This window comes from Fusarium coffeatum, assembly GCF_003316985.1.
Source record: "Fusarium coffeatum strain FIESC_28 chromosome Unknown BRIP53273_contig_130, whole genome shotgun sequence".
Lineage (NCBI taxonomy): Eukaryota > Fungi > Ascomycota > Sordariomycetes > Hypocreales > Nectriaceae > Fusarium > Fusarium coffeatum.
In genome coordinates, this window is record NW_022157923.1 from 3,519 (window position 1) to 31,290 (window position 27,772).

Here is a 27,772-nt window from a genome sequence, read left to right on the forward strand (position 1 = left end):
TTGATAGAAGATCAAGAGTTTTTAGATTTCCGCCTGCACAACTCCGTACGCCCGTATGCCGAGCTAGGTATACAACATGCTAACTTAGACGTAAAACTTGAACTTGACTAACACATCATTCCATCCCGTTGCTTCCGCTTCTTTGCCACATGTGTCTTGCTCGGCCGTTTCTTGAATATCTCCACCCCGGGATATAGTTTCTCATCGTGTCGAGACAATTGGCCGTGTGTGCGCAACCACTTCTTTCGCCACGCGAATTGCTGAGCTTATCTGCTGCTGGATGCATCTGCCCCTTGCAGCTTGCATATCGTAGCGAAGTTTTCCAAGTATTAACTAGCTTTACGCTCGCCATCACCAGCCACAGGATGCCTCTTGCCGTTACAGCAGCATTGCTTCTTATGCAACAAGGCTTCCGAATGAATCCTGTCTCTTTATTGGGTCGAGTCTTGCCTTACACAGGCTCGGTTATGCATCCGTGACAGCCACAATGTTACTTGCTCAGACCTCTTCGTTCTCCCAGTCCGCTTCTCCAAACATGGGTCCCTTTCTGGTCCCGCCTGCCACCTCTAGCTTCTCGAGAAACTCCGGTGGCACCGTGGGAATATACTTGCGCTCTCGCTCACGATTTACTCCACCAATTCCAGCACCGTAGGACACAAGCATGTCGGTGACCGAAGGCAAGACAAAGGGCAGCATCAAAGCGGGATCCAGCAACAGATGTTCGGGCATTTCATCGTCGTCAGACACGTCATCTGGGGCAGGGCTTGCCACGCTTCCCGGAGTATCGAGGTGGTTCCCGTTTGACCGGCCCCTTACCGGTGTCACTGGCGTGCTGTCTTGGCCCGACTTTTGTGGTGAAGGTATACCGCTCCGCCGTCTTTCTCGCTTGAGAGCCGCTTCTTTTTGTAAATTGATAAGATATTTCATGCAACTCTTTGGCAGCCCCTTTTCGCCTACTTCTGCCCTGTAGTGGTTTGCTGAGTGGATGAGTTGCTGGGGGCTAAGCCGCTTAAGCTGTTGAAGTGTGATAATGAGAGCTTCCATATCATCTCCGTCAAGAGACGAGAAACATTGAAGCCACTGCAGTAACTGAATCACGGGTGCAAGATGCCTTCTGGCAGCGTCTTGGGTTGTCTCGCCTGAAGGACGTACCTCACCTCCTTCAAAGTGTTCTGCTTGTCTGTTATTCGTCCTTGCCCAATCTTCCAATATCGATATGTTCATGCGAATCTGCATAGCTTTTGTTCGGGCGAGATATTTACGGTTCGACATGATTCGGTTGAAGAGCTCTGCTCCAATCCAATAGATAAGTTGAGAAATAATTTGTGATGTAATCACCGAGTGAATGTCGTAAAGGTCGAGCACAAAAAGGGTAGATGAGAGGAGGGATGTGACGTTTCGAGGTGCTGGCTTGGCTCGTTGTTTTGGTGATGGTGGTCGGAAGCGCTTCTCCAATGGCTCCTCCTTGACTGCAGTCTTGCGCTTGAACAACTTCCATTCATTTTGGAAAGTAATGTCCTCAAACCCAGGGATCGTCTCGTGCTCCAGCATGGCCACGTCCAAGACCTTGTCCAGTCGTCGCTCAGCATCTCGCACGATAAGTATGAAGATCTCATTTATCAATTCCGCAAGTTGAGCCTGAAACTCGGCAGTCGCTGTGAAAAGTCCCGGATCTTTCTTGAGGTAATGAAGGAGAAGAGTGGCGTTTGAGATCCAGAAGGCCAAGATAGTCATATCCCATTGACACCTCTCAACCACGTCGTTGATGTAGTCCATAGCCGACACCAAAAGTCGCTCCAGAAGCTCTGGACTTGAATGATAGTGCGCATACCTCGCGCTGAGGAATATCATGTTGGCTGGAACAGGTTTTTGCGACGGCGATCTTTGCGGTGTCATGTTGGTAATAACGATATCCAATATGCGCTCCAGCTCATGTTCCTGGAAGACGAACATCTGATCATGCAGACAACGATTCCAGTCAAACTCCTGTTGCTCTTCCTCGAACTCGTCCACAGGCTGTAAAATCAGTTAGCCCCATAGCATTTTCACTTATGCGATAAGTCATACCTCTGGTTGGTCGTCCATGCCAACATTTCCGAGATCGACCTCGAGATCGCGAGCGCTTTCCATCATCAATCGTCTTCGCATCTCGTTCTCTGCCATCTCTTCCTCGAAGCGATCTTGAGAGAATCCAGGACGGTAGAAATCATCGGTTCCTGCATTGCCGATATTATAGCCAGCATCGTGAAGGTAGAATGACATCTCGCTGTCTGGAGGCACGAAGTCGAACGCCGTTCGTCCTGATGAGGTTTTTTGATCGGAAGAAGCGTTATTGTCGAGCAGTAATTTCGCGATACCCTTATGCCTATTCGTCATAGCCCACATAAGAGCTGTCCATTGGTTACGGTCTTGTTTGTTAACGTCCGCGCCTGCATCAATCAATGCTTGGACAACAGCTTCGTGACCCTTTTAGAGGTTAGTAACATAAGTGCAATTTTAGGAAAACACCCACAAAGCAACTGGCATATATAAGTGGTGGTGTTCCATCTTCGTCTTCAGCATCTAAATCGAGGTATTCCTTTGCTTTTCCATTAAGTAGCTTTCGAATCCTGTCGACATCGCCGTTACTCGCAGCCATGTTGAGGGCTTTCTGGAGCTTCTCCTTCTTTTCTGCCTCTGACAGGGTTTCGCTGTTCACAACCTCATCTTCGTTTTCGAAAGCAGGAGCTGCTTGGTGCGCTGCCTGAGCGGCCAGCATTTCCATTAATCGCGTATCGCTATCCTTAGGACCTTTCGTGATGTCATCCTCGTAGTCGGGATCGTTGAGCGACAGGTTTCCGAAGTTGAGAGGTTTCGCTAGAGCTGGAGTGGTGAGAAACTGGGACTGGCCTGTTACAGCACCGTCAGTGACGTGTTCGTGTTGGTTATACAAGCGGCGCAAGTATGCGACTGACCTTGCCAGCCATCGTACATCTCCGTCTCGGTGATAAGATGCTCATTGGGGACATGTCTTCTGTCGTCGAGGGATGTTGGAAGATCTGCAGGGAGAGCTCGAGGCTTCTCTTCAGGCTGGCCGTCTGAGCCTGAGCCGCCGAATGGGGAGTCCCCTAGATCCATGATGGAGGGAGGGGCAGACACAGAGACCGAGACCGAGACAGTTGCGGCGCGTGGTTCATGGAAGGTCGTATGAGGTGATTAAGACGGTCGCGGAGTATGTTTGGGTGTTCTTTTGTGGTGTTGAATAGGATAAATCGATACTATCGGGTCCAGTATAGTTGGCCAAAAATTGGTTGGGCTGTGTTGATGTCGTCTCTGATTGAGGTGTCCAGTCGTGGAGGGCAACCTTCCTACCCACTTTGTCCCTGTCCCTGATGAAGTCCTGGAGAAACCGTCATTCCGCTTAGGTTTTGGAGCAGCTCCGCTAAAAAGATGTTAGCTACAGTGGGACAACTCGAACTAGACCGTAGTTATTTACGACACATTTCGTCACAGCCACAGCATTACTGAACCCTCTTTTTTCTGCCCAATCCGGTGTTAAAAAGTCCATCCACTCACTCACTGTCTGAAGCGTGCTGAGAGTCAATGCCATGGCGAAGTAAGACGCGAATCGTTACAAGTTTATCAAGTATCCACTCGCATTATTGAGGCTATTGCTTGCATCCATGCTAATAATCTCGTTCCCAAATCATCATTTCAAGGCTTAAAATAAAATGACTATCACTTACCCTATGCTCGCCTGCCAAAAGCCCTCAACCGCTTCACTCCTCCATCAGGAATCATGATAAGCTTGACATGGGTTACCAGGCCCTTCTTTTCTTTCTCATCGCTCTCAAATTCATGCTCTTGATCAGGGCCAGTCTTGCTAGGAGGAACAAAGACTCTCCAGGCCGTGGCGTCAGCGACAGGATCTCCATGGCCCGTCCACTCACAACCTTCAATTGACACTTTTTGCGGATAGTTACCTCTGAAGTGAGCAGTATCAACAACCCAGTTCTCGATATACCCAGGCGCACCGAGCTTGATGATGGCGAAATCAGTATGGTCCTTTCCTCGTGATCGCTTTGTCTCCCAACCGTCACCCATATCCTTACCGCGACCGGGAATGATCAGGTTGTCTTTGGTTCCAAAGTGTTGATCGCTGCATGACACAGCAATACCACCGTTTTGCGCCGCAGCAAGATCAAAGATGGCGTCTTTATCTTCGGGAAAGACGGGGACGGCGTGTCCAAAGAGACGGAAACGGGCAATGCCACCATCGGGGTACATGTTGAGTCTCACATGTGTGTATTGCTTCTGGCCAGGAGCCTTGAGCTTCCAAGCAAAACGTTGAGAAGGACCACATTCTTGGATGCCGAGAATAGTCTCCCACTCTCCTTGACCTCCTCCCCAAGAAACAACTTTATCATCATCTTGGCTGAAGACACCCTCAACTGAGATAGCTGGTGCATGGTTTCCGTTGAAGAAGGCAGTGTCAATCTCAATTCCTTCGATCGTGCCAGATGCGACACCCAGCTTGATGATGGCGTAGTCGAATGGCTCTTGGTTATGTCGTCGAGTCTCCCAACCGTCGTACCAAGCGCCTGTGAAGACCATCTTGCCTGGCTGAGCAATTGGGGCTCTGGGGTTCAGGAGGTTGGAAGCCTCACAGAACCATTGGTCAGAGTAGCCAAGGACTTTGCCGCCCAAGGAGCTGGAGATGAGGTCTATAATGGTTTAGTGTGTCTCATTTTTGACATAGTGCGGGTGAGTTACCAATGCATTTTGAACGGAAGGTCTTATCGATGTCTTCAGGTCGCACTGTTGAGACATCAACGTTGTCGAGTTTATACTCGATCTCGTCAGCAATAGAAGTCATGGTGAATGAGTTGACGGATTTACAGAGTGAAAGAGAGGTTGTTCTTACCATCTATATAAGACGAAAAATATGAAATTTCAAAGTGGTCTTATCTTTACATATCCTCAAGCTGAGGCCATGACATGACCCATTAGTCGGAGAAGAGGATCTCGGTCTCGGCCAGACCCGATCTGCCCACTGATATGCATCAAGATCATGCCAACGGCTACCGGTTCCTTCTCTTGCTTATTATCATTGGATGGTTCGGTACTGCAGTCGACAGCTGAGGCATCTTTTACGTACGATTGCCCACCAATATTTGACTTACAGGCTGCTGATAAGTCTGGGGTTTCGGTTGTTGGTTAACTTTGGCGGGGTTTAGTTCCGTCAACGGCTTCGGAGAAGTGGAGGAAATACAACGCTTAGCCGGACGGCGGCTTTACGGGACCAACCAGAGTAATACATAAGGTGACAAACTTATAAATTGCATGCGGGTCAAGCCATTGTTAGTTAAAGAGCTTATCTTTATCGGTAACTAAGCTTGACAGTTTAAGACGTTGCTCGATTATATCGAGTAATTCTTAACAATAGTTTCAAGCCACTACATTTATACTGTCTTCCTACAGAGTAGATTCAGGTTGTCTTTTCCACTCTACCTACCCTACATGCTGACGTGATTCCTACTTGACCTCTCGTGATGGAATGATGGATGTCTCTTGCCCCCAGTTGCATACCACTTACCCCGCGTCGTTTGCAAAAGGAGCTTCATGATTGGTCAGAGCTCTCTATCATCTCATTGACGTCAACAATGTTCACAAATAGGAAGAAGCGAAACTCGAATTTGTAATCGTGAACCTTCTTCCTCTCTTGCATCTGCATCTCATTTCGCTTGCATTCGCATCTGCATCGGTGAAGCCTCATTCAATTCGTGCACTGTCGCTAGATTAAGACGCGTAAAAGTGTCTATTGGTCCCTGCACTGAAGCTGTGCTGCCTGTTATTTGAATTTCACTTCATCTCGAGTGATCACGCTTAAGAGATACTCATCGATACCACAGAAACAACAAGCAAAATGGCAAGTGCTGCGGGTGTCCCGGAGCGTTTCCCTCCTATCGAGGATACAGGTGCTAGAGAAACTGAACCTCTGCTTGGTCGCCCTGGCGATGCTGCCCAAGAAGATGGCGTTCCTATGATCAGGAACCTCGTTCTCGGTAAGCCACTATCTTGACATCAAGTAGTCAACGCTAATCATGTCGTGTATCAGGAACTGGCATAGTCGCCCAGCTGGGTGTTGTACTACTCACCATTCTGATCTGGGCAAACGTCCTCTCTAAGCCGTTGATCCTCTTCTCAGCGCATCCGCTACTTCAATCTCTTGCTGTCCTCACCTTGGCCCAGTCTGTCCTAAGCCTACAGCCTACTCATACTGCCGAGCAGAAGCGTGTCGGCCAGCGCGTCCACGCCATCCTCAACCTCGTGGCTTTCTTGATTCTTGTGGCTGGCGTGACTATCATCGAGTACAATAAGATCAAAAGCAACGGTGCTCATTTCCACTCTGTTCACGGTTATCTCGGTGTCATCACTTCCATCGTCCTTCTTCTCCAGTATGGTGTTGGCTTCACCATGTGGGCTACCCCTAGCCTGTACGGAGGTGTTGACAATGCCAAGGCTGTCTGGAAGTACCACCGCTGGAGCGGATACACCGTCTTTGTCCTCCTCCTGGCTACTGTCACCAGTGCTGTTGAGACTCCCTACAACAAGAACGTGTTGAAGTTGAAGCTGTGGGCTGTTCTCTTGCTGTCCATCGTTACGCTGGTGGGCATTGTTCCTCGAATCCAGAAGCAGAAGCTCGGCTTCCGAGGGCCAAGCTCAACTTAATTCTTCCTGGTTTGTGTTGCAAGTGCACTTGCGAAGGACGCCGGTATCATGGCAAGCTTGTGAGATCAACTCTATGCTTTTAGCATGACGGATTCGTACAAGGCGTTGGCAGATGGTGCTTGGAGTCTGTTTGCTTTTCTGTTTAGCATTATGTTGAGAGGGCCTTTGGGTCATGTTTGCGTCTCATGCATTATAATTACTTTGTACTTGGGAGAGCGATGTTGTTTAGTGCATCCCCTATTCAGAATGGAATGGTTCTTTTCTTCTTATACTCAACCCCAACCAGTTGTTCTAATCTACAATCCCAAGAAGTGGGTTTGTTAAGGATATATGGTGATGTCCTTCACCTTTTTTGTTTGCCCAACCTTGCGTCGAGTTGTCATTAAGCAAGGTCCCATCCATCGTACTTAGACCACGGCTCTCTTACCCTGAACATTACACCAGATCGCAAGTCTACTGGCACGACAATTACACATGTCTGTTGGAATATCATGCTGAGGAACAGGATATCTGATGTACTGCAATGCTATGGCTGGGCCCGATTGGATACTACTTTTATGATAGCAATCGTTTGCGTTTAAGAGTATAAAAGATCTTTCTCTAGCCATGATACGAACCGACACTATCGTAGAGGCAGAAGCCAAGTTTTCAGTATCAATGTCTCGACAACGTCTTGTTTATCGAACGCCTAGTCCAAGAAGCATATCACGAAAGTCGGTACTGCCATGAAACAACTCCGATCCGGTACTCGCCGTTCTTCATGTACCGAGTGAGCTTGTATTTCAGTGTCAGGGGTTGTATCCGAGAAGTAGATCTCGGCCGTAGCATTGGCCCGGGAGCCCGTTTTACGTAGACCCCGTATTCTTCCCGTCACTGCTTGTTGAAGGGAAACAGACTCAAGTTTCTTAACAATCCTATCTTGCTATATTCTTAAAGAGTTTCAGCGTGCTCATTGCAGATTTGGGTCTCTTGATCTATACCATGTTGCAACGCTGTAGGCAGCAGAGAAGTGTGGTTACCTTGGGTGTGATTTTCATCCACCAACATTTATCTATTGCAACACTACCCTGACAACGTCACCGCTTGAGTCACTATATGTGGTATATTAACCGAATCCACCACGGGTCGAAGCGTGAAGTGCAGGGTTCATCGAAGGAAAGGATGTATGTCCCAGGCTGTCAAGCTACTAATCCTTCAGGGAATATCCGCCTTAAGGCTACACGATAAATACTCAGAAGCGTTTTCCAGAAGGTTTAATAGGGCGCAAAACGAGGCGAAAGCTTAGATCCGATGGCACTTGCTTGTAACCAGGTCCTGTCAAAATCTGCTGGCCAGGGTTTTCTTGTTTAAGACCAGTCACTTACAAAGTCATTCGATAACCCACATGTACTGAGACCCGTCTGACGGGAACGCGGTCATGGCGTCCGGTTCCCGCGGCTGACAGCTGCAAACAAATCCAGGATTGACAGGAGAGATCAGGATGGACATGTTGGGCTTCTGGAAGCCCCCGATTCAGGCTGAGCTTTGATGCCAGTTGTCATCGTTAAGGGATCGGAAGTCCCTATATCCTTGTCGACCACCGTTGATGAAGATAAGTCCCGCACCTCCTAATACTCCTCAAGTCCCCGCTGGATCCGAGAAACTGTGTTTGGAGATAGGGATAGACAGTGGAATGCCATGTCGTTCGTCAACTTGCGGCTGGCCAATCTGACTCACCGACTGACTCGACCTGTTTTCTTTTGCAGATCACTCTAACAATCGTTGTTATGGCTTGGTTGATCATCGAAGTGCAAAACCGTTCCAAAGCCCAACGAAATCGATCTTCTGGGCATCTATACCACTGACCAACCAGATTCTGGTGTATAAACTGCATGGTAGCACATGATTGCTGGTCCACTATAACAACATTTTGCTGACTTGCTAGACCTTGGCACGAAATCAATGCAAGCTGTATCCCAGGTCGTTCAATAAAGAACTGCAAAGAAGAAATGCAAGATGGCCGCGGGAATACCGATGACAGATGAGCGTAGGCTCGTGAGGCTGCCGTTTGCACGTAGTTGTATAACCGAAATCATAGTTGACATCTCAGCCTCCTTGCTATCAGTGTGTAAGTGACCGAATGCGAGACCTGCACTCCGCGTTGTGGCTGTCATGTTTATGCTGGAGACAGTAGAAAGATATTCATAGCTGCAGGAAAATAAAACAAATCCAAAGGAAGCGACCCCTGCACGCAAACGGTGGAGACTTGCAGTGTGATGAGGAAGCCGAGATATTCATATTCCCGCAGGTGATGGTTGATTTGGCAAAGCGATCTCGCATCCCATTCTATCAATCCCGTGCCTCGGAGGCTGGACACGTTGTCGCTAGACATGGGCATGGGTATGGTTACCCCCCACAGCTTGGGATTGGTTGGATCTTTCGTGGCGTCTTTCTTGACGTCACGTTCAGTGCTGAACACACAGACGTCATGCGAAGCACCTCCAGTCTCAAACCAGCCGCTGCTTCAGACACAGGTGGACGGACGCATAAGATTTTTGAGACAAACATCGAAATCCAGTAAATCAGAGGACAGCCATAGGCCTGACGACAAAGTGTAACTGACACAGCAGCAGCTGAGCCTGTTGTGGAACCATGGCCATCTCTTTCACCAAGCTCACTATTACAAGCCCGTTATCCGTATTGTAGGGCCCTGATGAGCCCGCACAAAGGGCATCCCCGACGAGGAGAAAGAAATCTGCTGTAACAGCTAGTCAGGATTCTGCAATGGGACTTTTGTTTCGTGATTCGTTGTCAATCAATAATAAACTCGTTGTTATACATAACAAGTCACAATGAGGACGTCTTGAGCAGAGAAAGACAGACTCTCATTTGCTGCAAATGTGTTGGATGATAATTCCGTACTCAGATAGTTCCATCAAGACCCCTGGCATGATACACTTCAGGAAGCCGTCAATGGTCGTATTCCTTGCCCGGCTACATTCCATGCACCCACAAGCCCGCGTGGCAGGCCGGCGCGCTGGTCCTAATCTGGAAAGATTGAAATTTTGACATTGAGGGCTGACCCAGGGAAGACTCCCCACTGATCTCTCGTGCTGTTTAGCTGTTTGGTCCAAGGGCATCGAGAGGCTAAATCGATCCATGTAGATTGCAATTTTTGCTTTATGAGACACCAATGAAAACGAGGCTCACAAATTCGTTGTGGCTCGCAAACTTTTGAAAATTCCTAGGTCGTTCCCTGTGGTGAAGGAAGTCAATTCTCATATTCGGTGAAGCGGACTGTTTCCACGAATGACAGCACAACGGGTAGCTGACATGAAGAGGCCCTGAAAGCCACAGTGATGTCAACAGAGCGTCGAGAGTGGTTGGGCCGCTGGCGTCTCGAACGAATAAGGGAGTTGGGGAGAGTCAGTGAATTATGCCGCTGTAGTATAACATGGGGCGGTTAGCAGCGCTAATGATTGTCAGCAGTTCTCAACGACAGGTGATAGTAAAAGAATTCGATAAAATCAGCGGAGTAGAGCCAAGTCAAAGACAGTTGCAATCGTTGCTGAATGGTATCCTCGTTAGTGGAGGGAAAGTAAGCATCATTTAAACAGCCCTACTTTGAGTGCTGTCGAAAGACCTTGATCCCCAGTCCTTGTGGCTCCTGTCAAAATTGTCTAAAGAGCAAGACAGTTAATTGAAGATCGCCGATCTCGAAGGAGAACGAGAGGGTCCATGGGGAAAGGTCACCATCCATAGCCGATGACAGTTATGATGGTGGCTCGAGCGCGATTTTGACAATCGGCAAGAAGAAGAAAAAAGCACGAATGTTTCTGTTGAAAATGGGTAAGGCCGGGCGTGAAGTGCTGCCATGTTGAATGGGAAACATCGCGATCGACCTGGCGCGCGGTACTAAGAAGGTTCGATAGTCGGATCCGAACTTTTCTGATTTGCCTTATTTCTAAAAAAGAGTCTGACACTCCGAGTACCGAGATGTTATTGGTTTCCCTCCACGGAGGCTTTCTCCCTAGATTCTTTCGAATAAGGGGGTTGAAAATGCCACAGACCCAGAAAATGGGTTAACTTGTGCCAGCCGCTGTTCCCCTCCTAATCGATGCTGGTGCATCGTTCGTCCAGGAAAGGTTATGTTCCTAGTGCGTGCCTGACAGCTATTGGATGCAGGCGATAAAGCGGATGATGATGGTGGTTGTTGCTGCACCAAAAGCTCCTGCAGTGGAGATAACTTGGCCACTAAGATCTTTGTAAAAATACTGAGTGTCCAGTGGTTGGTTAGGCTGAGGCTTGGCCGGATACCAGGGACAACAGGCGATGACGATAGTGATGCACGCCCACATTTGCGCGGCCATTGGTCTCAGTGCAATCTGCGCTGAGGAGCAAGAGGAGAAGCATTGACCAGCCAATCCCCTGAATGCATGGATGAGATTGATTTGCTGCAGCTGATGGATGTATTATTAGGACAGCGTCATCACTGCTCAAGTCTGTGCATGTAATGCGAGAAGAGTAGGCTGATGAGCAAGAGGCATTGGATATCGTGTGAGGACGTTCATGTTGATGGCGTGAGTTATTGTGTGAGAATGCTCGAGTAGAGAAGGGAAGAAGAGTAGTCCCAGGCTAATATCATTAAGGCTGCATTCTTGGTGGAGGTACGTACCTGCCCAATTCTGGATTTTTTTTGCTTCCTTCCTTGAGGGTCTCTTTTCTCTACGTCATTGTGTGCAGGGTTGGCTTTACCTACCCCCGTTCTGTGCGCGGGCATCGTGGGCTAGTCAAGTACCAGATAGGTACTACTGCGAGCTGTTACAGGTTCTGTAGCACCAGCGAAGCACATACTATACTTTACTGTACCTTAACCATCTGCAAGCCAAACGCCAACTTTTGCCCACCTCCAAGTCGACTCTCTCAATGAGTCTCCAGTCTCTCTCTCACTAGCCAGGCCAGGCCAGTCCAGTTCAGTCCACCTCTCTACCGCTACCACCGCTACCATTTCACTCTCCGCACCAAGAAGCCCAAGACAAGAGTGAAAGGCACACTACGCTGCGGTGTGGTTGAACCCCCAATTTTCTCACTTCAAACCTCGTGCGTTGCGCTGCCCGCTCGTTGCCCCGTTGTTGGAACCTCTTCCGGCCCTCATCCTCCGATCCTGGGCCTTACCTACACTATCTTGGACCTCCCTACAGGGTCATTAACACATCTCGGTCGTTGACCAACTGGTGCCAGGATTCATACATACAGACCGTTGCTACTGTTATCGTACTGCAGGCCTGGGGTTAGAGGGAACGAAGCTTCTATCTCTGCCCCCCCTCCACCGCTGCTGCTTAATTTGACATATTCTTTAAATCGCGAATCGTACTCAACACCACTCTTCCTGCCGGCGAGAAGGATTTGGCACCTGGTACTTCGACGACTGGCTATCCCGTGAGGCATGCAAAGAGCCACCTCGCCGGTTGGCGACGACTTATTCTCGATACCGTCACCATCGCGTCAACACGATTTATCGACTCGCCCGCCAGTCTTGTCGCCGTTTCCTCTCGATGAGAAATTACCAGTCTATGCTAATAGAAATGGACGTTTGATGCCGAAATCGATATCGAACTCTGTAGATGCGACTGCGACACCAATCGCGCGTGACGCAATGACGACGGATCGCCACCCGAGCCACTCTCTAAACTCGCCCCTTGAGGCTCAATCCAAGCAGCCCCGCGTCCACAACAACATGATAGGAGATTCTGCCGACCTGACCACCCTTTCTGATGTCAAGGATCTGGGTAGCGTTACCGAAACATCGACAACCCGCGCTGGAACAGATGCATTGAGTCCTCGGCGTGCAGGCTTTGGTGCTACTGCGTCCCAGGCCCAAATATCCTCACAGAAGCAGCTCAACGAATACCGAGAAAAACTTGCACGCGACCTCGAACGCCGCGAACTGTCAGCTAGAGGCCTGATGGCGAGCCCGAACGAGAAGATCAGGGTTTCTCCCATACCAGAAGAAGGTCTTACTGGTTCACCGCTTCAGACTTCAGCTCTAACGACTACTTCAACCGAGTCGAACACTACCGTCAGAGGCGCTCCCACTCCAGGACCCATTGCAGGCACTCCATCTTATCCGTTTCCTCGAATGGTGCCCCCCGGTTTTGTACCATCGTATCTGCATAGGCCTTTCACCAGTCTCTCACCCACGGGCGCTCCACGATCCTTCAGTTATGGCTCTTTCGAAGGTTTAGGTATGGGTGCTCAAGACAAGCTTGTGTCAAGCACTTCTACCCCGGCATCTAACTTTACATTCAACCCATCCGCCGTATCGCCACATCCCGAAAACCCCGATTTTCCTAACCCTAACCTTTATGATCTTTCTTTAATGCTTGCTGCTGAGCCTGGTCTGGATGCTTGGTGGTCGAATGTTGTCCAAATTATGAGAGATGTGTACAAAGCTGAGCGCGTGACACTGGCCGTCCCGGCTGACTCAACAGACATTGAAAACGTTCCTTGGGGCCAGAAGGCTACTTTTAATCAACACAAGGAGGATGATCTGAGCCTCGGATATATGGCTGCCAAACACCCTAGCAGTATTGGTTTGAGCAATAGCGACTATGATAGATCTGGACCTGGGTCAAACGCCACACCGTCAGTTGCAGACGATACCCTGCACGCCAATTCTGCTGCCCGACCTGGTCTGTTTAGTCGACATTCATACACAACATATGAGGAGAAGAGAGAGAAGTCTCAGGCCCAACCTAATTTGCAGGCTCGCCGACCTGCCTTCCTGGCCAGGAGTCAGAGTAACTATCCTGCAGGCCGTGCCTCCAGGGAGGCCTATGCTGATTTCGCCAAGCTGAATAAGACAACACTTGACGAACACGATGCTATTGAACAACCGATTCCAAGCTGGGAGGCGCCACTCATTGGAGAAAAGGATGGCCAGGGACGTGTTCTGCCTGTGCTGCAGGCTCTTGACTATGAAGCAGACCCCCTCATCGATCACAGTGGAGTGATGCGTGTACTGGAGCGTGGAAGAGCCATCGCACTCACTAGATCGTATCCTTATCTCGCCGATGAAGTTCCTGCCGAGTCTTCGAAGAAGTCAAAAGCTACTACTCAAGAATCTTCCAACGCCCCCAAGAACTTCAGCAAACCTCGGTCCGATTCGTTTTCGAAGCTATCATCGATGTTCAACTCAGCTAGTTCCTCCCGTGTACCAAGCCGCAGCAAGACCCATTCAGCTGCCGACAGGGCTAAGTCAATAGCTTCACGCCTGGATGACCGGTTGGAAGAAGATATGCCTCGGCCCCCGACTCCAAAGTACGAAGAGTTTGAGCAGGCACCCCCATCACCCTGGTCACAATCGCCGGCGCCATCTCCTGCTGTGCGGGCCGACCCGAAGGAGAATCCATTTTTCACAGACGCCATGGTAGATGAGGATTCCTTCAACCCAGATACTGGCACAGATGACTACACAGGAATGCGGCCACCTGAAGCTATCGGTGTTGACAATTCATGGACTGTTCTCCATATTCCGCTTTCCCATGTCCTCCTCTCTAAACCTACCCGAACCTTCAAACTCGATAGCACTCTGATGGAGCAAAAGTCTCACTCCCGCAACAAGAGCGAGAATATTCCTGCTCCAAGTGAGGATGGTGGCCGTAACACACCAGACAGCTTCAAGAGAGACAAGCCGGCACCTATTGCAATCTTGTCCATCCTTAGTCCAATCATCCCTTATCCATCTAACTTGAAGCACTCTCTCGAGCACCTCGCACCGCACATGGCCACGACCTTCTCACTGTCTCGACATTACAGCAATCTTGAAACCGAACTTGCAGGCTTGCAGCGCAAACGACCGCAAACGGCTGGATTTGGTGCAGTTGCACATGATGGACGCCCTTTGGAAAATATGGCTTATCTTACCGCCGACGACATTGTCCCTCACCAGTCACATGCTGGCAGTATGACAAGCCCGAGCGACTATTCGGGAGTCTCCAAGAGTGCTACTGGGTCTCCATTAGGAACACCTGGGTGGGATCAGGGGTCTGGCAACTTTATGAACGACAAGCGACCACCGCCTACCTCAAGCCCTGCTGCCACGCCTTCGGGTGAAGGTTATTTTGCTTCCAGACAGCGGCCAGTGCCTACACGACACGAGACCTTTGGCGGCACAGGTAACCCACGAATAAGAACAAGCTCGAAGGACAGCTCGCCCGCCGAGAAGCGAAACGCTCGCCTCAGTGGTCCCTCGCTTTCGCAAGAGAGTTCGGATCAGAGCTTGTCCGTTGAGAGTAAGACGGCTCGTACTTCATCCAATGAGTCGACTACGGCTTCGGCGAAGAAGTCTGCACAAGGAGATGCTCCCGATGTCAGTAAAGATACTTTGGATCCCGTCGATGATGACAATGCGGCTGAGAATTTGGCTGACACTGCAAAGACTGGACGTGGCACTCGTCAAGGACACAGCATGCTTCACTCTTATGGTGCAGATTTCGCTTCAACCTTTCAATCTCTTCCGCCGAGTTCCACGCTCTCGGCTCGACCGACACCTGTTTCTGCACCATCTCGGAGCGGCTCGTTAACTACCACAGCTGTTGATATGCCACCTCCATCTGACAGACTGAAGGGACTGATCCTAGATTCTCTACCTGCTCATGTATTTGTTGCTCTCCCACAGACTGGAGAAATCGTTTGGGTCAACAGCCGGTACCTCTCCTACCGAGGTCAAACAGCAACCGATCTCGCTGCTGATCCCTGGGGAAGCCTTCACCCCGACGACCGAGACGAATACCTAAAAGCCTGGGGCCACTCTATCCGCACTGGAGAACAATTCTCGAGGACAGTTAGGATTAAACGATTCGATGGCGCGTATAGGTGGTTTTATGCTCGGGCCGTTGCTTCCAAGGACAAGAGGGGTGTCATAATGCAATTCCTTGGATCTTATATGGACATCCACGACCAACACATTGCCGAGCTGAAAGCCGCTCGACAGGAGGAAATCGAAGCATCCGAGGCTAAGCACCGACTACTTGCCAACCTTATACCACAAATCATCTTTACAGCGACGGAAGACGAAGGTATAACCTTTGCCAATGAACAATGGCTATCATATACTGGCCAAAGCTTCTCAGATTCACTTGGGTTGGGTTTCATGGACTTTGTACACCCTGACGATCTTGCCAAATGCCGTATTCCCACTCAACCTCCAACTCCAGGCGGGCCAAAGCGTGAAGGGCAAAACAGTGTGTATCGACAAGGATCCGTGCAGTCTGAAGCAGCGTCAACGAGTACTATACAAGCGCCTAGGTCCGGTACGCCACAGGACTCGCCTATGCGTGGCGCACAACAGACTCTATCCCGGCACAACAGTTCCAGTGGCAGTTCCGCATATGATTGGCCTACTGCAGACTTGACTGAATTGGCTCGTAAGGGAATCATCAAAGTCGCGACTGATAGTGCTGGCCGAGTTTCATACACTACCGAGGTTCGACTGTTATCAAAGACTGGAGAATATCGTTGGCATTTGATTCGTTGTGTTGAGATTGACACAATTGATTTTGGTAGTGGTGCCAGCTCCTATTTTGGATCCGCGACCGATATCAATGACCACAAGTTACTGGAGACTAAGCTTAAAGAAGCCATGGAGACCAAGGGGCGATTCCTCAGTAACATGTCTCATGAGATTCGCACTCCACTCATTGGAATCTCTGGCATGGTCAGCTTTTTGCAGGACACTACTTTGAATGAGGAGCAACTCGATTACACCAACACGATACAGACGAGTGCCAATAGTTTGATCATGATTATCAACGATATTCTTGATCTTTCCAAGGTCGACGCTGGTATGATGAAGTTGAAGTACGAGTGGTTCCATACCCGCTCCATCATCGAGGATGTCAACGAGCTTGTTTCAACCATGGCGATCGCTAAGCGACTGGAGTTGAATTATCTCGTGGAAGCAGACGTGCCTGCATGGGTCAAGGGCGACAAGGTTCGAATTCGCCAGGTCTTGCTTAACGTCACCGGCAATGCTATTAAATTCACTTCTGAAGGCGAGGTCTTCAGCCGTTGCCGTGTGTACATGGCGGAGGGTTCCAACGTGGATGAGAACGAAATCATGCTCGAGTTTTCAGTCACTGACACAGGACGTGGATTCTCCAAAGAAGAAGCCGATCTGATTTTCAAACCATTTAGTCAGATTGATGGAAGCAGTACTCGCCAGCACGGCGGCAGTGGCCTGGGTCTTGTTATCTCACGGCAACTAGCTGAGCTGCATGGTGGTAGCATGACAGGTCGAGCTACACCTGGCAAAGGATCGACTTTCACATTCACAGCAAAATTCGGCCTTCCCACATCCGAGGATCATCCTAACCTTCCTGACAGTCCTCCGCCTACTGGCGCCTATACCCCTAGACCTGAGGTGGTGGATAATGTTCCTAATAGCATTAAGCCTCTACCACCACCAAGGCATCTACGTTCAGTCGAAGTTGCCAGTCCTGGAGGCACAACGTCCGAGTTTACGTCGCCTGGAGGCCTTTCGGTTGGTAGCTCAAATCCATCTGTCCGTTCAGCCAAGTCGCAACTCACCGATCGGTCGTCTGCAACATCCGTCACTGGAGGTCTTGCCCGCTTTAGCGAAGCAGCCAAGGCTAGTGGGCAAGACTTATCTCAGATGAAGTTGGAGATGCCCTCAGGGCGCAGCTCTCCTGGGACTCACCTACTGCCTGTGGGATCACCTGAGGATTTCCGACCCCCAATGTACTCGATCCTCATCATCTGTCCTCAGTTCCACAGCCGCGAGGCTACTACGCAACATATAGAGATGACTCTACCGAAGGATGTTCCCCACCAGATCACGGCATTGGCAAGCGTTGAGGAAGCGCAGACACTGATCAGTGGCGAAGACCCTATCAAGTTCACGCATATTGTTATCAATCTTCCCTCTGCCGAGGCCATTATCGGATTGATGGATGATATAACAAAAACACAGACGATCGATAAGACGACCATTCTTGTGCTGTCAGATTCCGTACAACGACAAGCAGTTCTTAAGCTGGCGGCCGACACTAAGTATGAGCACCTTCTTTCGGATAATGTAGTGACGTTCATCTACAAACCTGTGAAACCGTCCCGATTTGCCGTCATCTTTGACCCGAACAAGATGCGCGATCTCAGCATAGATCGCAATCGGTCGACAGCTCAGCAAATGGTCGAGAATCAGAAGGCTAGCTACCAGGAGATTGAACGGCGCATGGGCAACAAGGGCTACAAAGTGCTATTGGTTGAAGACAATCCTGTCAACCAAAAGGTTTTGATGAAATACCTCAAGAAGATCGGCGTCGATGTCGAGATCGCCGTTGATGGTGCCGAGTGCACCACCATGGTTTTGTCAAAGCCTCATAAGCACTACTCCCTTATTCTGGTAAGTGGATTCTTATGCATTTATATAGTCTGCAGCATTACTAACATATGTCTCTCCAGTGTGATCTTCACATGCCCCGAAAGGACGGTTACCAAGCGTGCCGTGAGATTCGGCAGTGGGAATCTGCCAACCGTTACTCCCAAATGCCAATCATTGCCTTGTCGGCCAACGTCATGTCAGACGTTCAGGACAAATGTGTCGCAGCGGGTTTTAGTGACTACGTTACGAAGCCCGTCGACTTCATAGATCTCAGCCGAGCCATGTCGAAGTTCTTCTGATCGTGGGACTCGCTTTCTTCTTCTTGAACACACGCAACGCAAGTCTGCAATGCCCGCTCTTGTTTTGCCCCTTCACAGCATTATACGACGGCTCACGACTTATCCGCCTACACTTTATGATACCATGGCAGCTTCTCTTTTGACAGAACAGGCAATGGGCCTTTGATCGAGTCAGATTCTTGCAGTGATTTGCAGGGATGAGAAGCACTCGAGGTTCTGTGTTTGACTTTATTGCACTACTGTTATTCATTCCGGCTTTTATGATTCTTTACATCAAAGATGAGTTTACCGCTTTGGTCGGAAAACTATTTTCTGCATACTACGGGACATTTTCCATGGCGTTTGCGACCCTGCACGGTTTTTGTAGGGATCAAAACAGTTCAATTAATTCGTACCCGTGGTCTGTTTTGAAGCCTTTTTGTTTATTTTTCACCTTTCACTTTTTTACCTTTATCATCCGAGTTGAATGACTTGTGGAGGTCTTGGAGGGGTTTCAGAAGACTGGATACGGTGTTACGGTGTTTCTGTTTTTTTTTACGTGCATTACTCTACTTATGCCTCACGACCTATATTGGATGGAAAAAGGTCCATCCATATCTTGGGTTGGGGGTTAAAAGAGATGGGATGAATCGCAAGGATATAAATTTTTGGCTTCTTTCTGGTAATCTTCTTGACGAAGAAAAGGGGGTTCTTATAGACAGACGCGCACGAGGATGAGCTGGATAGGTCAATATTTAATCTATCCCACGTTGATTGACAATTATATACTAGCTAGACTTTTACACTTTAGCTATTAGCTTTGTATAAGCTAAGTTCTTCAAAAATAAAAAAAAGCTCAAAATCATTCATGAATCCCTCTAAAGCTTTCGTCACTTGAATAGACAGTGGTTGCGATCCAAAGGACGTAGCCTTCTTCAAATACCTGACTAAAGGATCCTCCATAGTTGTTCATGTTCTGGCACTTGATCATCAGGAGGGCAGTTTTACAGTTCTCAGCCATCTTTATATTGGCAATAGGAGAGAAGGATTCTTGGTTTAACTCCACCGTGATCTGCAGGGTCCAAAGTGAAAGAATATCTTCAAGATCAGTGAGTGGTATATAACACCTGACTGCACCTTAAATCTACTCTCTGCACAATATTTCTCACTCTTTTGCTTGTAACCTACGTCAGGGTAGCAGGGGAATCAGCCACCGAAAGTGCCATGGTCGAAATACGACAAGCCGTCTGCTTAATCTGTGCTAGCCGTCTCGAGGAGGGCAAGTCTCTTTACCACTACCCAGACGGTTCCGAAAGGCAGGTTCAGTATTTTCAACGGAGGGAACCTTTGAAGTGGAGGGAAGATCATATTCTCCTCTGCGGACAAACATGGCCAAAGTGGGCAAAAGGCCCCCGATCAATGAGCATCCCTGACGAGAATGTCACTGTCCACAAAGCTCATGTAACTCCCTGCAAATACGCTACAATCTCGAGTGGTCCGAAGTTCCTCATTCAGCAACAACCAGAAGTCGATAGTCCGTGGTGGTATCTCCCTGTTCATGCTGCTTGCTACACCATGGCAAGGAAAGCTATGGTAGCACCTGGAAGTAAAATCACAAGCCTGGGAGATCTATGGATGACACTAGAGAGACGATGTCAGCAGACAATGCCTGGCGGGCTGCCTCGTTGGTTATGTCTTCCCCGTGTTCCGAACAACAGACCAGGAGAGCCTATCGAGTTGGGATTCGGGCGTTACTACACTCCTCCAAAAGTAGAGCAGTCTATCCCGATGGCTATTGTTAATGATTGCGGATGGGTGAGTCTTGGTCCCAATATAAATTGTTTCAGTACTGATACAGCCTGCAGTGGATTTTGGACCCTCTCAAAATCCGGAACTTTACCAAGTCACTCATGTTAACCCTCGAGCGAGCAAAACCTCCATTAGTTGACGAAGGATTCAGTAACAGATTCGACTCTCTACCCCCCGAAATCAGAAACATCATCATTGACGACCTCATCGCTTACATCCTGACAGAAGGCGGCAGCTCTCAAGAATGTACCTATCTCATCTCGCAATACCGCTGGAAACAAGCCTTTATTCAGATCCCCTTTTTATGGGATCTCGAAAACGAAATCGTCGAGCGGAAAGACCAAGAAGCTACAACCGGACTATTCGAGTGGAACTGGGAGAAGCTTGCGAGGGTGATCTTGTCAGAGTTTCCTATCTTTCAAGGGGGCGAAGACTGTAATTACGAGCTCTATAGTTACGAGCTCTACAGTCGATCGGGACATGACACATCTGGCCTACCTATTGTTCCGCGGGCGTTTGCCAATAGAAGGCGAATTTGGCAGATTTTAACGGATATGTACCCTAATGACGTAGGGCTGGTTCACCGTAAAGGCGAGGAAGATGAATACTCTGAAAGTCAAGGCAGACTACAGGAGTAATACTTAGTGCAGTAGGAGGGCACGAACGCTGATAGAAGAATCATCCTTAGAACTAGGCTATCATAATAAGGTAGCCTAAGTGGTGGTCTAAGGTACCATAAAGTGACTAAATTGTTTCATCCCTTATGCTAATAGGGGACAATTCTTCTGACGGGTCCCCTGAAAATGTTGAAGTTGTTGTGCAGTGGCAGTGGCAGGAAGTGATTCACTGCATCCTTCCCAATTCAATAGAAGCTCCTTCACTCCTTCTTATTGTGCACTTCTCTTATTCATAATTAATCCATCCATGCATTTGCCGATCTTCGACCCGCCATCTATTCATTACTCGGCATTCTTGAATACTTATTTGTCATGATCTAGCCTTTCAGCTAAGCTCTCGGTATTCTTTACACAGCTATTGTAGAGACCAGTGCGCGCGCGCGCATCAGACAAACGAACAGCACTCGATAACCAACAGAATACTATTCGATATGGAGCAACAAAACGAAAAGGGCAAACACAAACTGAGCCCTCAAACAGACCCGGCAGTCACTAAGAAAAGTCGACCTACATGTTTTGTCGAGACTCCAGGAGGAAGTCTTAGAGAAACGAATCCTTCTACAGATCATCAACCCAGTAGTTCTGCTATGGCTCCTCCCGGCTCCAAGTTGAAAGAGGCTCCATCGCTCGAGGGCGCCGACGACATCGAAACAGCTCAATCTTCTTTTTCTAGCAGGTGAGTAACAGAAAAGTTATCTTCTAAGGCTTATGATATCCAAATAAAGAAGCCTAAATGATCCTCTAAGCCAGCATAAGATGACCAAATTATTTCGTCTTGACTAGCATTTAGGTCACTTTATTTCATCTCTTATGTTCTTGGGGCTAATGCTTCTGACACTCTGTCTAGCTTGCCGATTCGTCCTGCTACAGAATCAACTCGTACCACACCCGCCAACTATGATCTCTCCGAGCAACACCTCAGCACACTGTCCGTTCGCGAGAAGCTCCGCAAGGGTATCGCCATGAGCTTGGCCAACGATGTGGTCGCGGATACCGTTCCTGGAATGATGATAAACACGGATATTGAGCATCACGTGGATCCCAAACTCACCTCCTACCAATTCCGCGGTCGAGGCACCGAAATGGTTAACCACGAACTAACAGCAAGAGTGACTGATGCTTATGAATCCATGGAGACCAGGGGAAAGATGGCTCAACACAGAAATGATGGAATACCTCAAGCGTAAGCCACTCACTACCTTCGATACCACGGAAGTTTTGAACTGTCCCTGCTGACGATGTGCTCAGGAGAATAGCTGGTGCGCGGCTTCAAGCTGTCACTAGAACTGCCAACTACAACCCGTTCAAGCCTTTCACTTACGTTCCGAGTCCCCATCCAAACAATACCATTTCCGAAGCCGAACAAAGGGAAGGACTGACAGCTTGGCTCGAGTCAGCTTGCCGTCGTTTTGGGTACAAAACCCTGGAAATTGATCGCCTTTCTTTCAGGCATGACTTCCAACACAACGAGCTGACACTCATGGAACGTGGTAATGACTTTTGGGTCGCACCTAACGAATCGTATTCCAGTCCTGTGTATATCGATACTGCCCATGAAGGTAGCATCACTTTGTATGAGGCGAATATGTAAGTGTTATTACAAGAGCTATCGAGGACTCAGAGTTGTTGCTAATGCATAGAAGTTCTTGTGGACATCCCCCAGAAGTACAAAAATGGACTTGGTTCAAGATCACCAAACCGTTCAGTAGAGGAAGGCCGAGGGGGGTTGGAGACGTGGTCAATTCCGGCATTACTTTCGCTATCCCCACGGCCAATATTGAGAAGGTCAAGGAAGAGTAGAACCCATCCTTGACTGATAACCAACGCCAGCTCGTACAAGAGTGGAGGTTTAGCACAAACGGCATCCCTACCTTTACCACACCACAAGCCATGGACGAAAAGAAGTTTTGGGGGTGGGTGCAGAGGCTCATGGGCAGCAATGCCTGCCTCGTTGAAGCTATCTCCAAGAAGGGATGGGTCCGAATCGACCCTGAACCGCAGCAGAGCGAAGGAAGTGACAGCCGGGCACCCGGCCGTCGAGCTGCGGCCCGAGGAGCATCGGGGCTACGAAACGAAGTTTAGATAGAGGTCGAGCTGTATATATACTTTATTGAAGTTACGATTATAGTGGCTTATTGCGTCGATATTGAAGTAGTGTGTTTTTAAGCTTAATAACATTGATCAGTCGCTACGTACCTGTCTAGCATAGAGAGACCGAGCTGTATACGGGATACTTTAGACAGTCATTCTCTAAGCTTTAGGGAACTAGCGATAACATGGAGCCTAAACTCGCATAAAGTGACCAAAGGCTTTCGTCCCTTATGCTCTCGTAGTGTTCTCATGGACATCTGCTGTATGAGCTGACTATAGATATCGATAGGAAGGCAGCGGTTGTGCGCTTGAGCATCGCAATGTTGCAACATGGCAACGCCTTCATCGTCAGCAGATAGTCGTTATCAAACCGCCTGTCAGAGTGTCAGAAGAATTGGCCGCCAAAAGCATAAGAGACGAAATAATTTTGTCACCTTATGTCACCTTATGTCACCTTATGTCACTTTATGACAGCTTAGGCTAGCACTTAGGTAGGCTACTTTATTTCTGTAGCCTAAGCCTTTGAAGTTTGCCGTCACTTGCAATGGCTGGACATCTGCTGTGTGTGTTGACTCTAGCATTGTGGTGATCATTTCTTTTTCTTTCCTTTAGACCCTTCCTCCTTCTTATCCCCTGCCATTCCAGCTCTTGCAAAGGCATCACTGGCTACAGCAGTGATCAACCTAAATCTTTTGGACCCCAGATGGACACCCCCATACCAGCGTGTAACTACCACCATGGAATCCCAGAGATCCATTGATTGCATAAGCTGCAGAAGACGGGATCCGGCTCCCGTCTCACCATCGTCATTAAACTGCTGATGGCCAGTTCCGTCGCCTCTAATACGCCACGCCGTGATATTATGTGTTGCATTGCGTATACGTTTGTCCGATTCTAGCAGAGAATCGACATAGGATGAGGCCTGCGAGGGACATGTTACGGGGGAAACGTGTGCTATGAATTCTGATATGCGCTTTGAAGGCGTCCAAGACGGGGGCTGTGATTTAGGCAGAATGGATTGGGCTGCTCTTTTGACTGCCATGATGGGTTTAGTAGTGATTATCCAAGACAAGAAGACTAATAAGAAGTGTTTGAATGTCTTGCTCTTGTCTTGGAGGAAGTAGATAGATACTTTAACACAGCGACAATTTTAGTGGACGAATTGAGTATCATAGACATATAAATCTCCGAGGTCAATTGATGGAGGGGAGCTCCAAACAGCTCAATAGTTCTTGGCTCTTTTGATTGGTCACTCACGATTTCCAGGGGATTCTGTAAGAGGTCATGAGCTGTTAAAGGACCTCATGGAGATATGTACAGCGCAAGGCGGGACGGGTTAATATCAAAGCCGAGAATGAGCGAGCGAGCCCACGTAGACGTAGGTTGGAGATTGGAGGAGCCTCCCCGCCAAAAATCCAATCCTCAGGACCTGACCTCTACTGTATCCACATCCGCTACTGAACTTTTCCTGGTTCAGTCCAGTCTGTGTGCGCGCCCCTCAACAACTGTTCTGTTCTTTTACCTTAGCCTTTTGCTTTGCCCCTCCGACACCGACATCCAATCCCCGGCATCCTTCACCTCCAAAAAACCGGCGACCTACCATTTTTCTATCTCTGCCCTTCAGAGATATCCTCCCAAAAAGACGTCGAGCCGAATAAAGGAAAAGAACAGAATCACATCTCGCCCATCATGCAGGCTCCGGTGGTGGTTATGAGTAAGTATTTCTTGAAATATAAAACCCCCACTCTGGAGGGCGAACCCCTGGGCCCTCTGCCTAAAGAGAGAGGGGAGCTCCCAAAAAAACGAAACATTTGAGGCTGACCGAGATGTTGCGTTGCAGACACCAACAGCGGTGAGAGACAAACTGGCCGAAAGGCTCAGCTCTCAAACATTGCCGCTGCCAAAACGTATGCCATTGTCCCTATCCTCCTCGAGTCGCGTGCCCGACCCTAACCACCGATCCCAGTGTTGCCGATATTATTCGATCATGCCTTGGCCCCAAGGCTATGTTAAAGATGCTGCTCGACCCCATGGGCGGTATCGTCCTTACAAACGATGGTCACGCTATCCTTCGAGAAATCGAGGTCTCCCACCCTGCCGCGAAGAGCATGATTGAGCTCAGCCGGACGCAAGACGAGGAAGTTGGCGATGGAACCACAACTGTCATTATTCTGGGTAAGACGAAATGGCTATATTACAACGTCTAACTGGACATGTCACTGACGTTCAAATAGCCGGTGAGATTCTTGCACAGGCTCTTCCCCAGCTCGACCGTAACATCCACCCCGTCGTTATCATTTCCGCCTTCAAGCGAGCTCTCAAGGATGCTCTCGAGATCATCGAGGAGATCTCCCTGCCAATCGATGTCAACGACGACAAGGCCATGTACCAGCTCATTTCTTCATCAATCGGCACCAAGTTTGTTTCGCGATGGATGGACCAGATGTGTGACCTTGCCCTCAAGGCTGTCCGCACCGTGACGTGGGAGGCTGGCAACGGCAAGACTGAGGTCGACATCAAGCGATATGCTCGTGTGGAGAAGGTTCCCGGTGGCGAGATTGAGGACAGCAGAGTTCTTGATGGTCTTATGCTCAACAAGGATATCACACATCCCAAGATGCGCCGGCGCATTGAGAACCCCCGAATCGTCCTTCTCGATTGCCCTCTGGAGTACAAGAAGGGAGAGTCCCAAACTAACATTGAGATTACCAAGGAGGACGACTGGAACCGAATTCTGCAGATCGAGGAGGAGCAAGTCAAGGCTCTGTGCGATGCCATTGTCGCCGTCAAGCCTGACCTTGTTATTACCGAGAAGGGAGTGTCTGGTACGTTTTTGATGCTTCACAGTGTCTCCGCGATAGCTTACTAATTGCCTTACAGATCTTGCCCAGCACTACTTCATGAAGGCCAACATCACAGCTCTCCGCCGAGTCCGAAAGACCGACAACAACAGAATAGCCCGAGCCACCGGTGCCACTATTGTCAACCGAGTAGAGGACCTCCAGGACTCCGATGTCGGCACCCGATGCGGTCTCTTCGAGATTGAGAAGATTGGCGACGAGTACTTCACATTCCTTACCAAGTGCCAGGACCCCAAGGCCTGCACAGTCCTCCTCCGTGGTCCCTCCAAGGATGTCCTCAACGAAATTGAGCGAAACCTCCAGGATGCCATGGGTGTTGCCCGAAACGTCATGTTCTCCCCCAAGCTATCACCAGGTGGTGGTGCTACCGAGATGGCCGTTTCCGTGAGATTGAATCAGCTCGCTAAGAGCATTGAGGGTGTTCAGCAGTGGCCTTACAAGGCTGTGGCTGAAGCTCTCGAGGTTATCCCCAGAACCCTCGTCCAGAACGCCGGCAAGAGCCCCGTCCGTGTGTTGACGGATCTCCGTGCCAAGCAGGCTGAGGGTAAGACCACTTACGGTGTCAACGGTGACACTGGTGCCGTTGCTGATATGAAGGAGTACGGAGTTTGGGAGCCCCAGGCTATCAAGCTCCAGAGCATCAAGACCGCCATTGAGGTAAGTTTCTGACGTCATTCTGTCTAAATGTATGAACAAAGCACTAACAATTTCACTAGGCTGCTTGTCTGTTGCTCCGAGTTGACGATATCTGCAGTGCCAAGAAGGCGGCGCAGATTGGTGGTGGCGGCGGTGGTGAAGAGTAAACAAAGATATGATGTACATGGTGGATGATGTCGATGTGATATAACACGGAAGTGATAGTGGGAATAAAGACCGGAGGCAGGCGTGCGATCCGGACTGTTTTATATGAATGTCTGTTTGGAAGGACTGGTCATACCCCCTCTGTGCTAGCCAAAAGAGCAAAATAGACAAACAAAAGACAACAAAGACGAACGCCAGGGCTGAGTATGATAAAGCCTGGGTGATTCAAGATGAAAGAAATGGGTATCATATAAATTACCTGGCTAATAATGTTGCCGTTTCTACATGCAAGGCTCTTGTTGAGCGTTCCTCCTCTGGTGATCTGGGCCTCAAGTCATAGTGTCTCCCTCTCTACTGTGACTCTGTGTCCTTATGTACATCCTCCTTTTAATTACTTGACTGGTACTAGTGACCTTTTGAATTAATCGTCTTCGTCGTGGATGACAAGGCCCGCGGGTTGCGCAGATGGTGTAGATTCCGAATCCTTGCCAGCCTGGGTCTTAGAATCAACATCAGCAGAATCAGTCTTAGCATCTTTGTCCGCGGATGGGGAGTCGCCTTTGGACAGTGCTGTGTTAGGCTTCTTGTCAGTCGCACCAGCAGGACCATTTCCCTTTTTCGCCTTGCGAGCCTTCATCTTCTCCCTCTTCTCACGGTTCTTGCGCGTGCGCTCCTCATCCTTGCGATCGCGCTCACTCTTATCCTTGGTAAACTCCTCGATGTCCTTCTCGCGACGCAGATCCTCGTCCATGCTGCGCAGACGCTCGTACTCGCGCCGACGACTGGCCTTGTAGACGTGGAACTCGCCCGAGCCGGCACCGGCGCTGGAGCCCTGGACGTTGGTGACGATTTCCGGAGGTGCGGAGCGCAGGGCGGCAGAAGTGTTGCCGGCGGAGCTGTCGGGGATGCGGATGTTCTGGTCGGGCTTTGCGAAGAGGGCATCTACTGAGGCGGCTTGCGCTGAGAGGGGCGTGAGAGCGCGCTTCTTTGTTGGACGGTGGGAGCGGGGGTCGGCCGAAGTTGGCACGGATTCGGGGCCGGGAGCAGACATTTTTTGTCGGGTCTGTGTAAATGACGAGATTGAGAAAATGGGCTGATGGGAACGCGTGAGAATGAGACGTCGGCGCGCGGGATGGGAACAAGGGCCAAGGATTGTCTAGA

At 49.3% G+C, this 27,772-nt stretch overlaps 8 protein-coding genes across 8 annotated transcripts; 5 read left to right on the plus strand and 3 right to left on the minus strand.

Annotated features, from left to right (window-relative positions):
* Positions 1–498: 498 nt before the first annotated feature.
* Positions 499–3,117, minus strand: FIESC28_05970 (uncharacterized protein; the record flags this gene model as incomplete). The annotated part of the gene is made up of 4 exons (XM_031160115.1): positions 499–2,016; positions 2,068–2,466; positions 2,513–2,889; positions 2,955–3,117. 4 exons carry the CDS (start codon positions 3,115–3,117, stop codon positions 499–501), a joined length of 2,457 nt encoding a protein of 818 aa, XP_031015762.1.
* Positions 3,118–3,726: 609 nt separating this feature from the next.
* On the minus strand, positions 3,727–4,855 carry FIESC28_05971 (uncharacterized protein; the record flags this gene model as incomplete). Its single annotated transcript, XM_031160116.1, has 2 exons — positions 3,727–4,703; positions 4,753–4,855. 2 exons carry the CDS (start codon positions 4,853–4,855, stop codon positions 3,727–3,729), a joined length of 1,080 nt encoding a protein of 359 aa, XP_031015763.1.
* Positions 4,856–5,905: 1,050 nt separating this feature from the next.
* On the plus strand, positions 5,906–6,711 carry FIESC28_05972 (uncharacterized protein; the record flags this gene model as incomplete). Its single annotated transcript, XM_031160117.1, has 2 exons — positions 5,906–6,044; positions 6,098–6,711. The coding sequence occupies 2 exons, from the start codon at positions 5,906–5,908 to the stop codon at positions 6,709–6,711; spliced, it is 753 nt and encodes a 250-aa protein (XP_031015764.1).
* A 5,635-nt stretch (positions 6,712–12,346) lies between these two features.
* Positions 12,347–18,393, plus strand: FIESC28_05973 (uncharacterized protein; the record flags this gene model as incomplete). The annotated part of the gene is made up of 2 exons (XM_031160118.1): positions 12,347–18,115; positions 18,175–18,393. The coding sequence occupies 2 exons, from the start codon at positions 12,347–12,349 to the stop codon at positions 18,391–18,393; spliced, it is 5,988 nt and encodes a 1,995-aa protein (XP_031015765.1).
* Positions 18,394–19,596: 1,203 nt separating this feature from the next.
* On the plus strand, positions 19,597–20,819 carry FIESC28_05974 (uncharacterized protein; the record flags this gene model as incomplete). Its single annotated transcript, XM_031160119.1, has 2 exons — positions 19,597–20,187; positions 20,238–20,819. 2 exons carry the CDS (start codon positions 19,597–19,599, stop codon positions 20,817–20,819), a joined length of 1,173 nt encoding a protein of 390 aa, XP_031015766.1.
* Positions 20,820–21,289: 470 nt separating this feature from the next.
* On the plus strand, positions 21,290–22,940 carry FIESC28_05975 (uncharacterized protein; the record flags this gene model as incomplete). The annotated part of the gene is made up of 5 exons (XM_031160120.1): positions 21,290–21,534; positions 21,706–22,041; positions 22,107–22,445; positions 22,499–22,643; positions 22,689–22,940. The coding sequence occupies 5 exons, from the start codon at positions 21,290–21,292 to the stop codon at positions 22,938–22,940; spliced, it is 1,317 nt and encodes a 438-aa protein (XP_031015767.1).
* A 1,698-nt stretch (positions 22,941–24,638) lies between these two features.
* FIESC28_05976 (uncharacterized protein) lies at positions 24,639–26,613 on the plus strand (the record flags this gene model as incomplete). Its single annotated transcript, XM_031160121.1, has 6 exons — positions 24,639–24,663; positions 24,790–24,856; positions 24,916–25,124; positions 25,184–25,774; positions 25,830–26,467; positions 26,527–26,613. 6 exons carry the CDS (start codon positions 24,639–24,641, stop codon positions 26,611–26,613), a joined length of 1,617 nt encoding a protein of 538 aa, XP_031015768.1.
* Positions 26,614–27,032: 419 nt separating this feature from the next.
* On the minus strand, positions 27,033–27,662 carry FIESC28_05977 (uncharacterized protein; the record flags this gene model as incomplete). The annotated part of the gene is made up of 1 exon (XM_031160122.1): positions 27,033–27,662. One exon carries the CDS (start codon positions 27,660–27,662, stop codon positions 27,033–27,035), a length of 630 nt encoding a protein of 209 aa, XP_031015769.1.
* Positions 27,663–27,772: the final 110 nt, after the last annotated feature.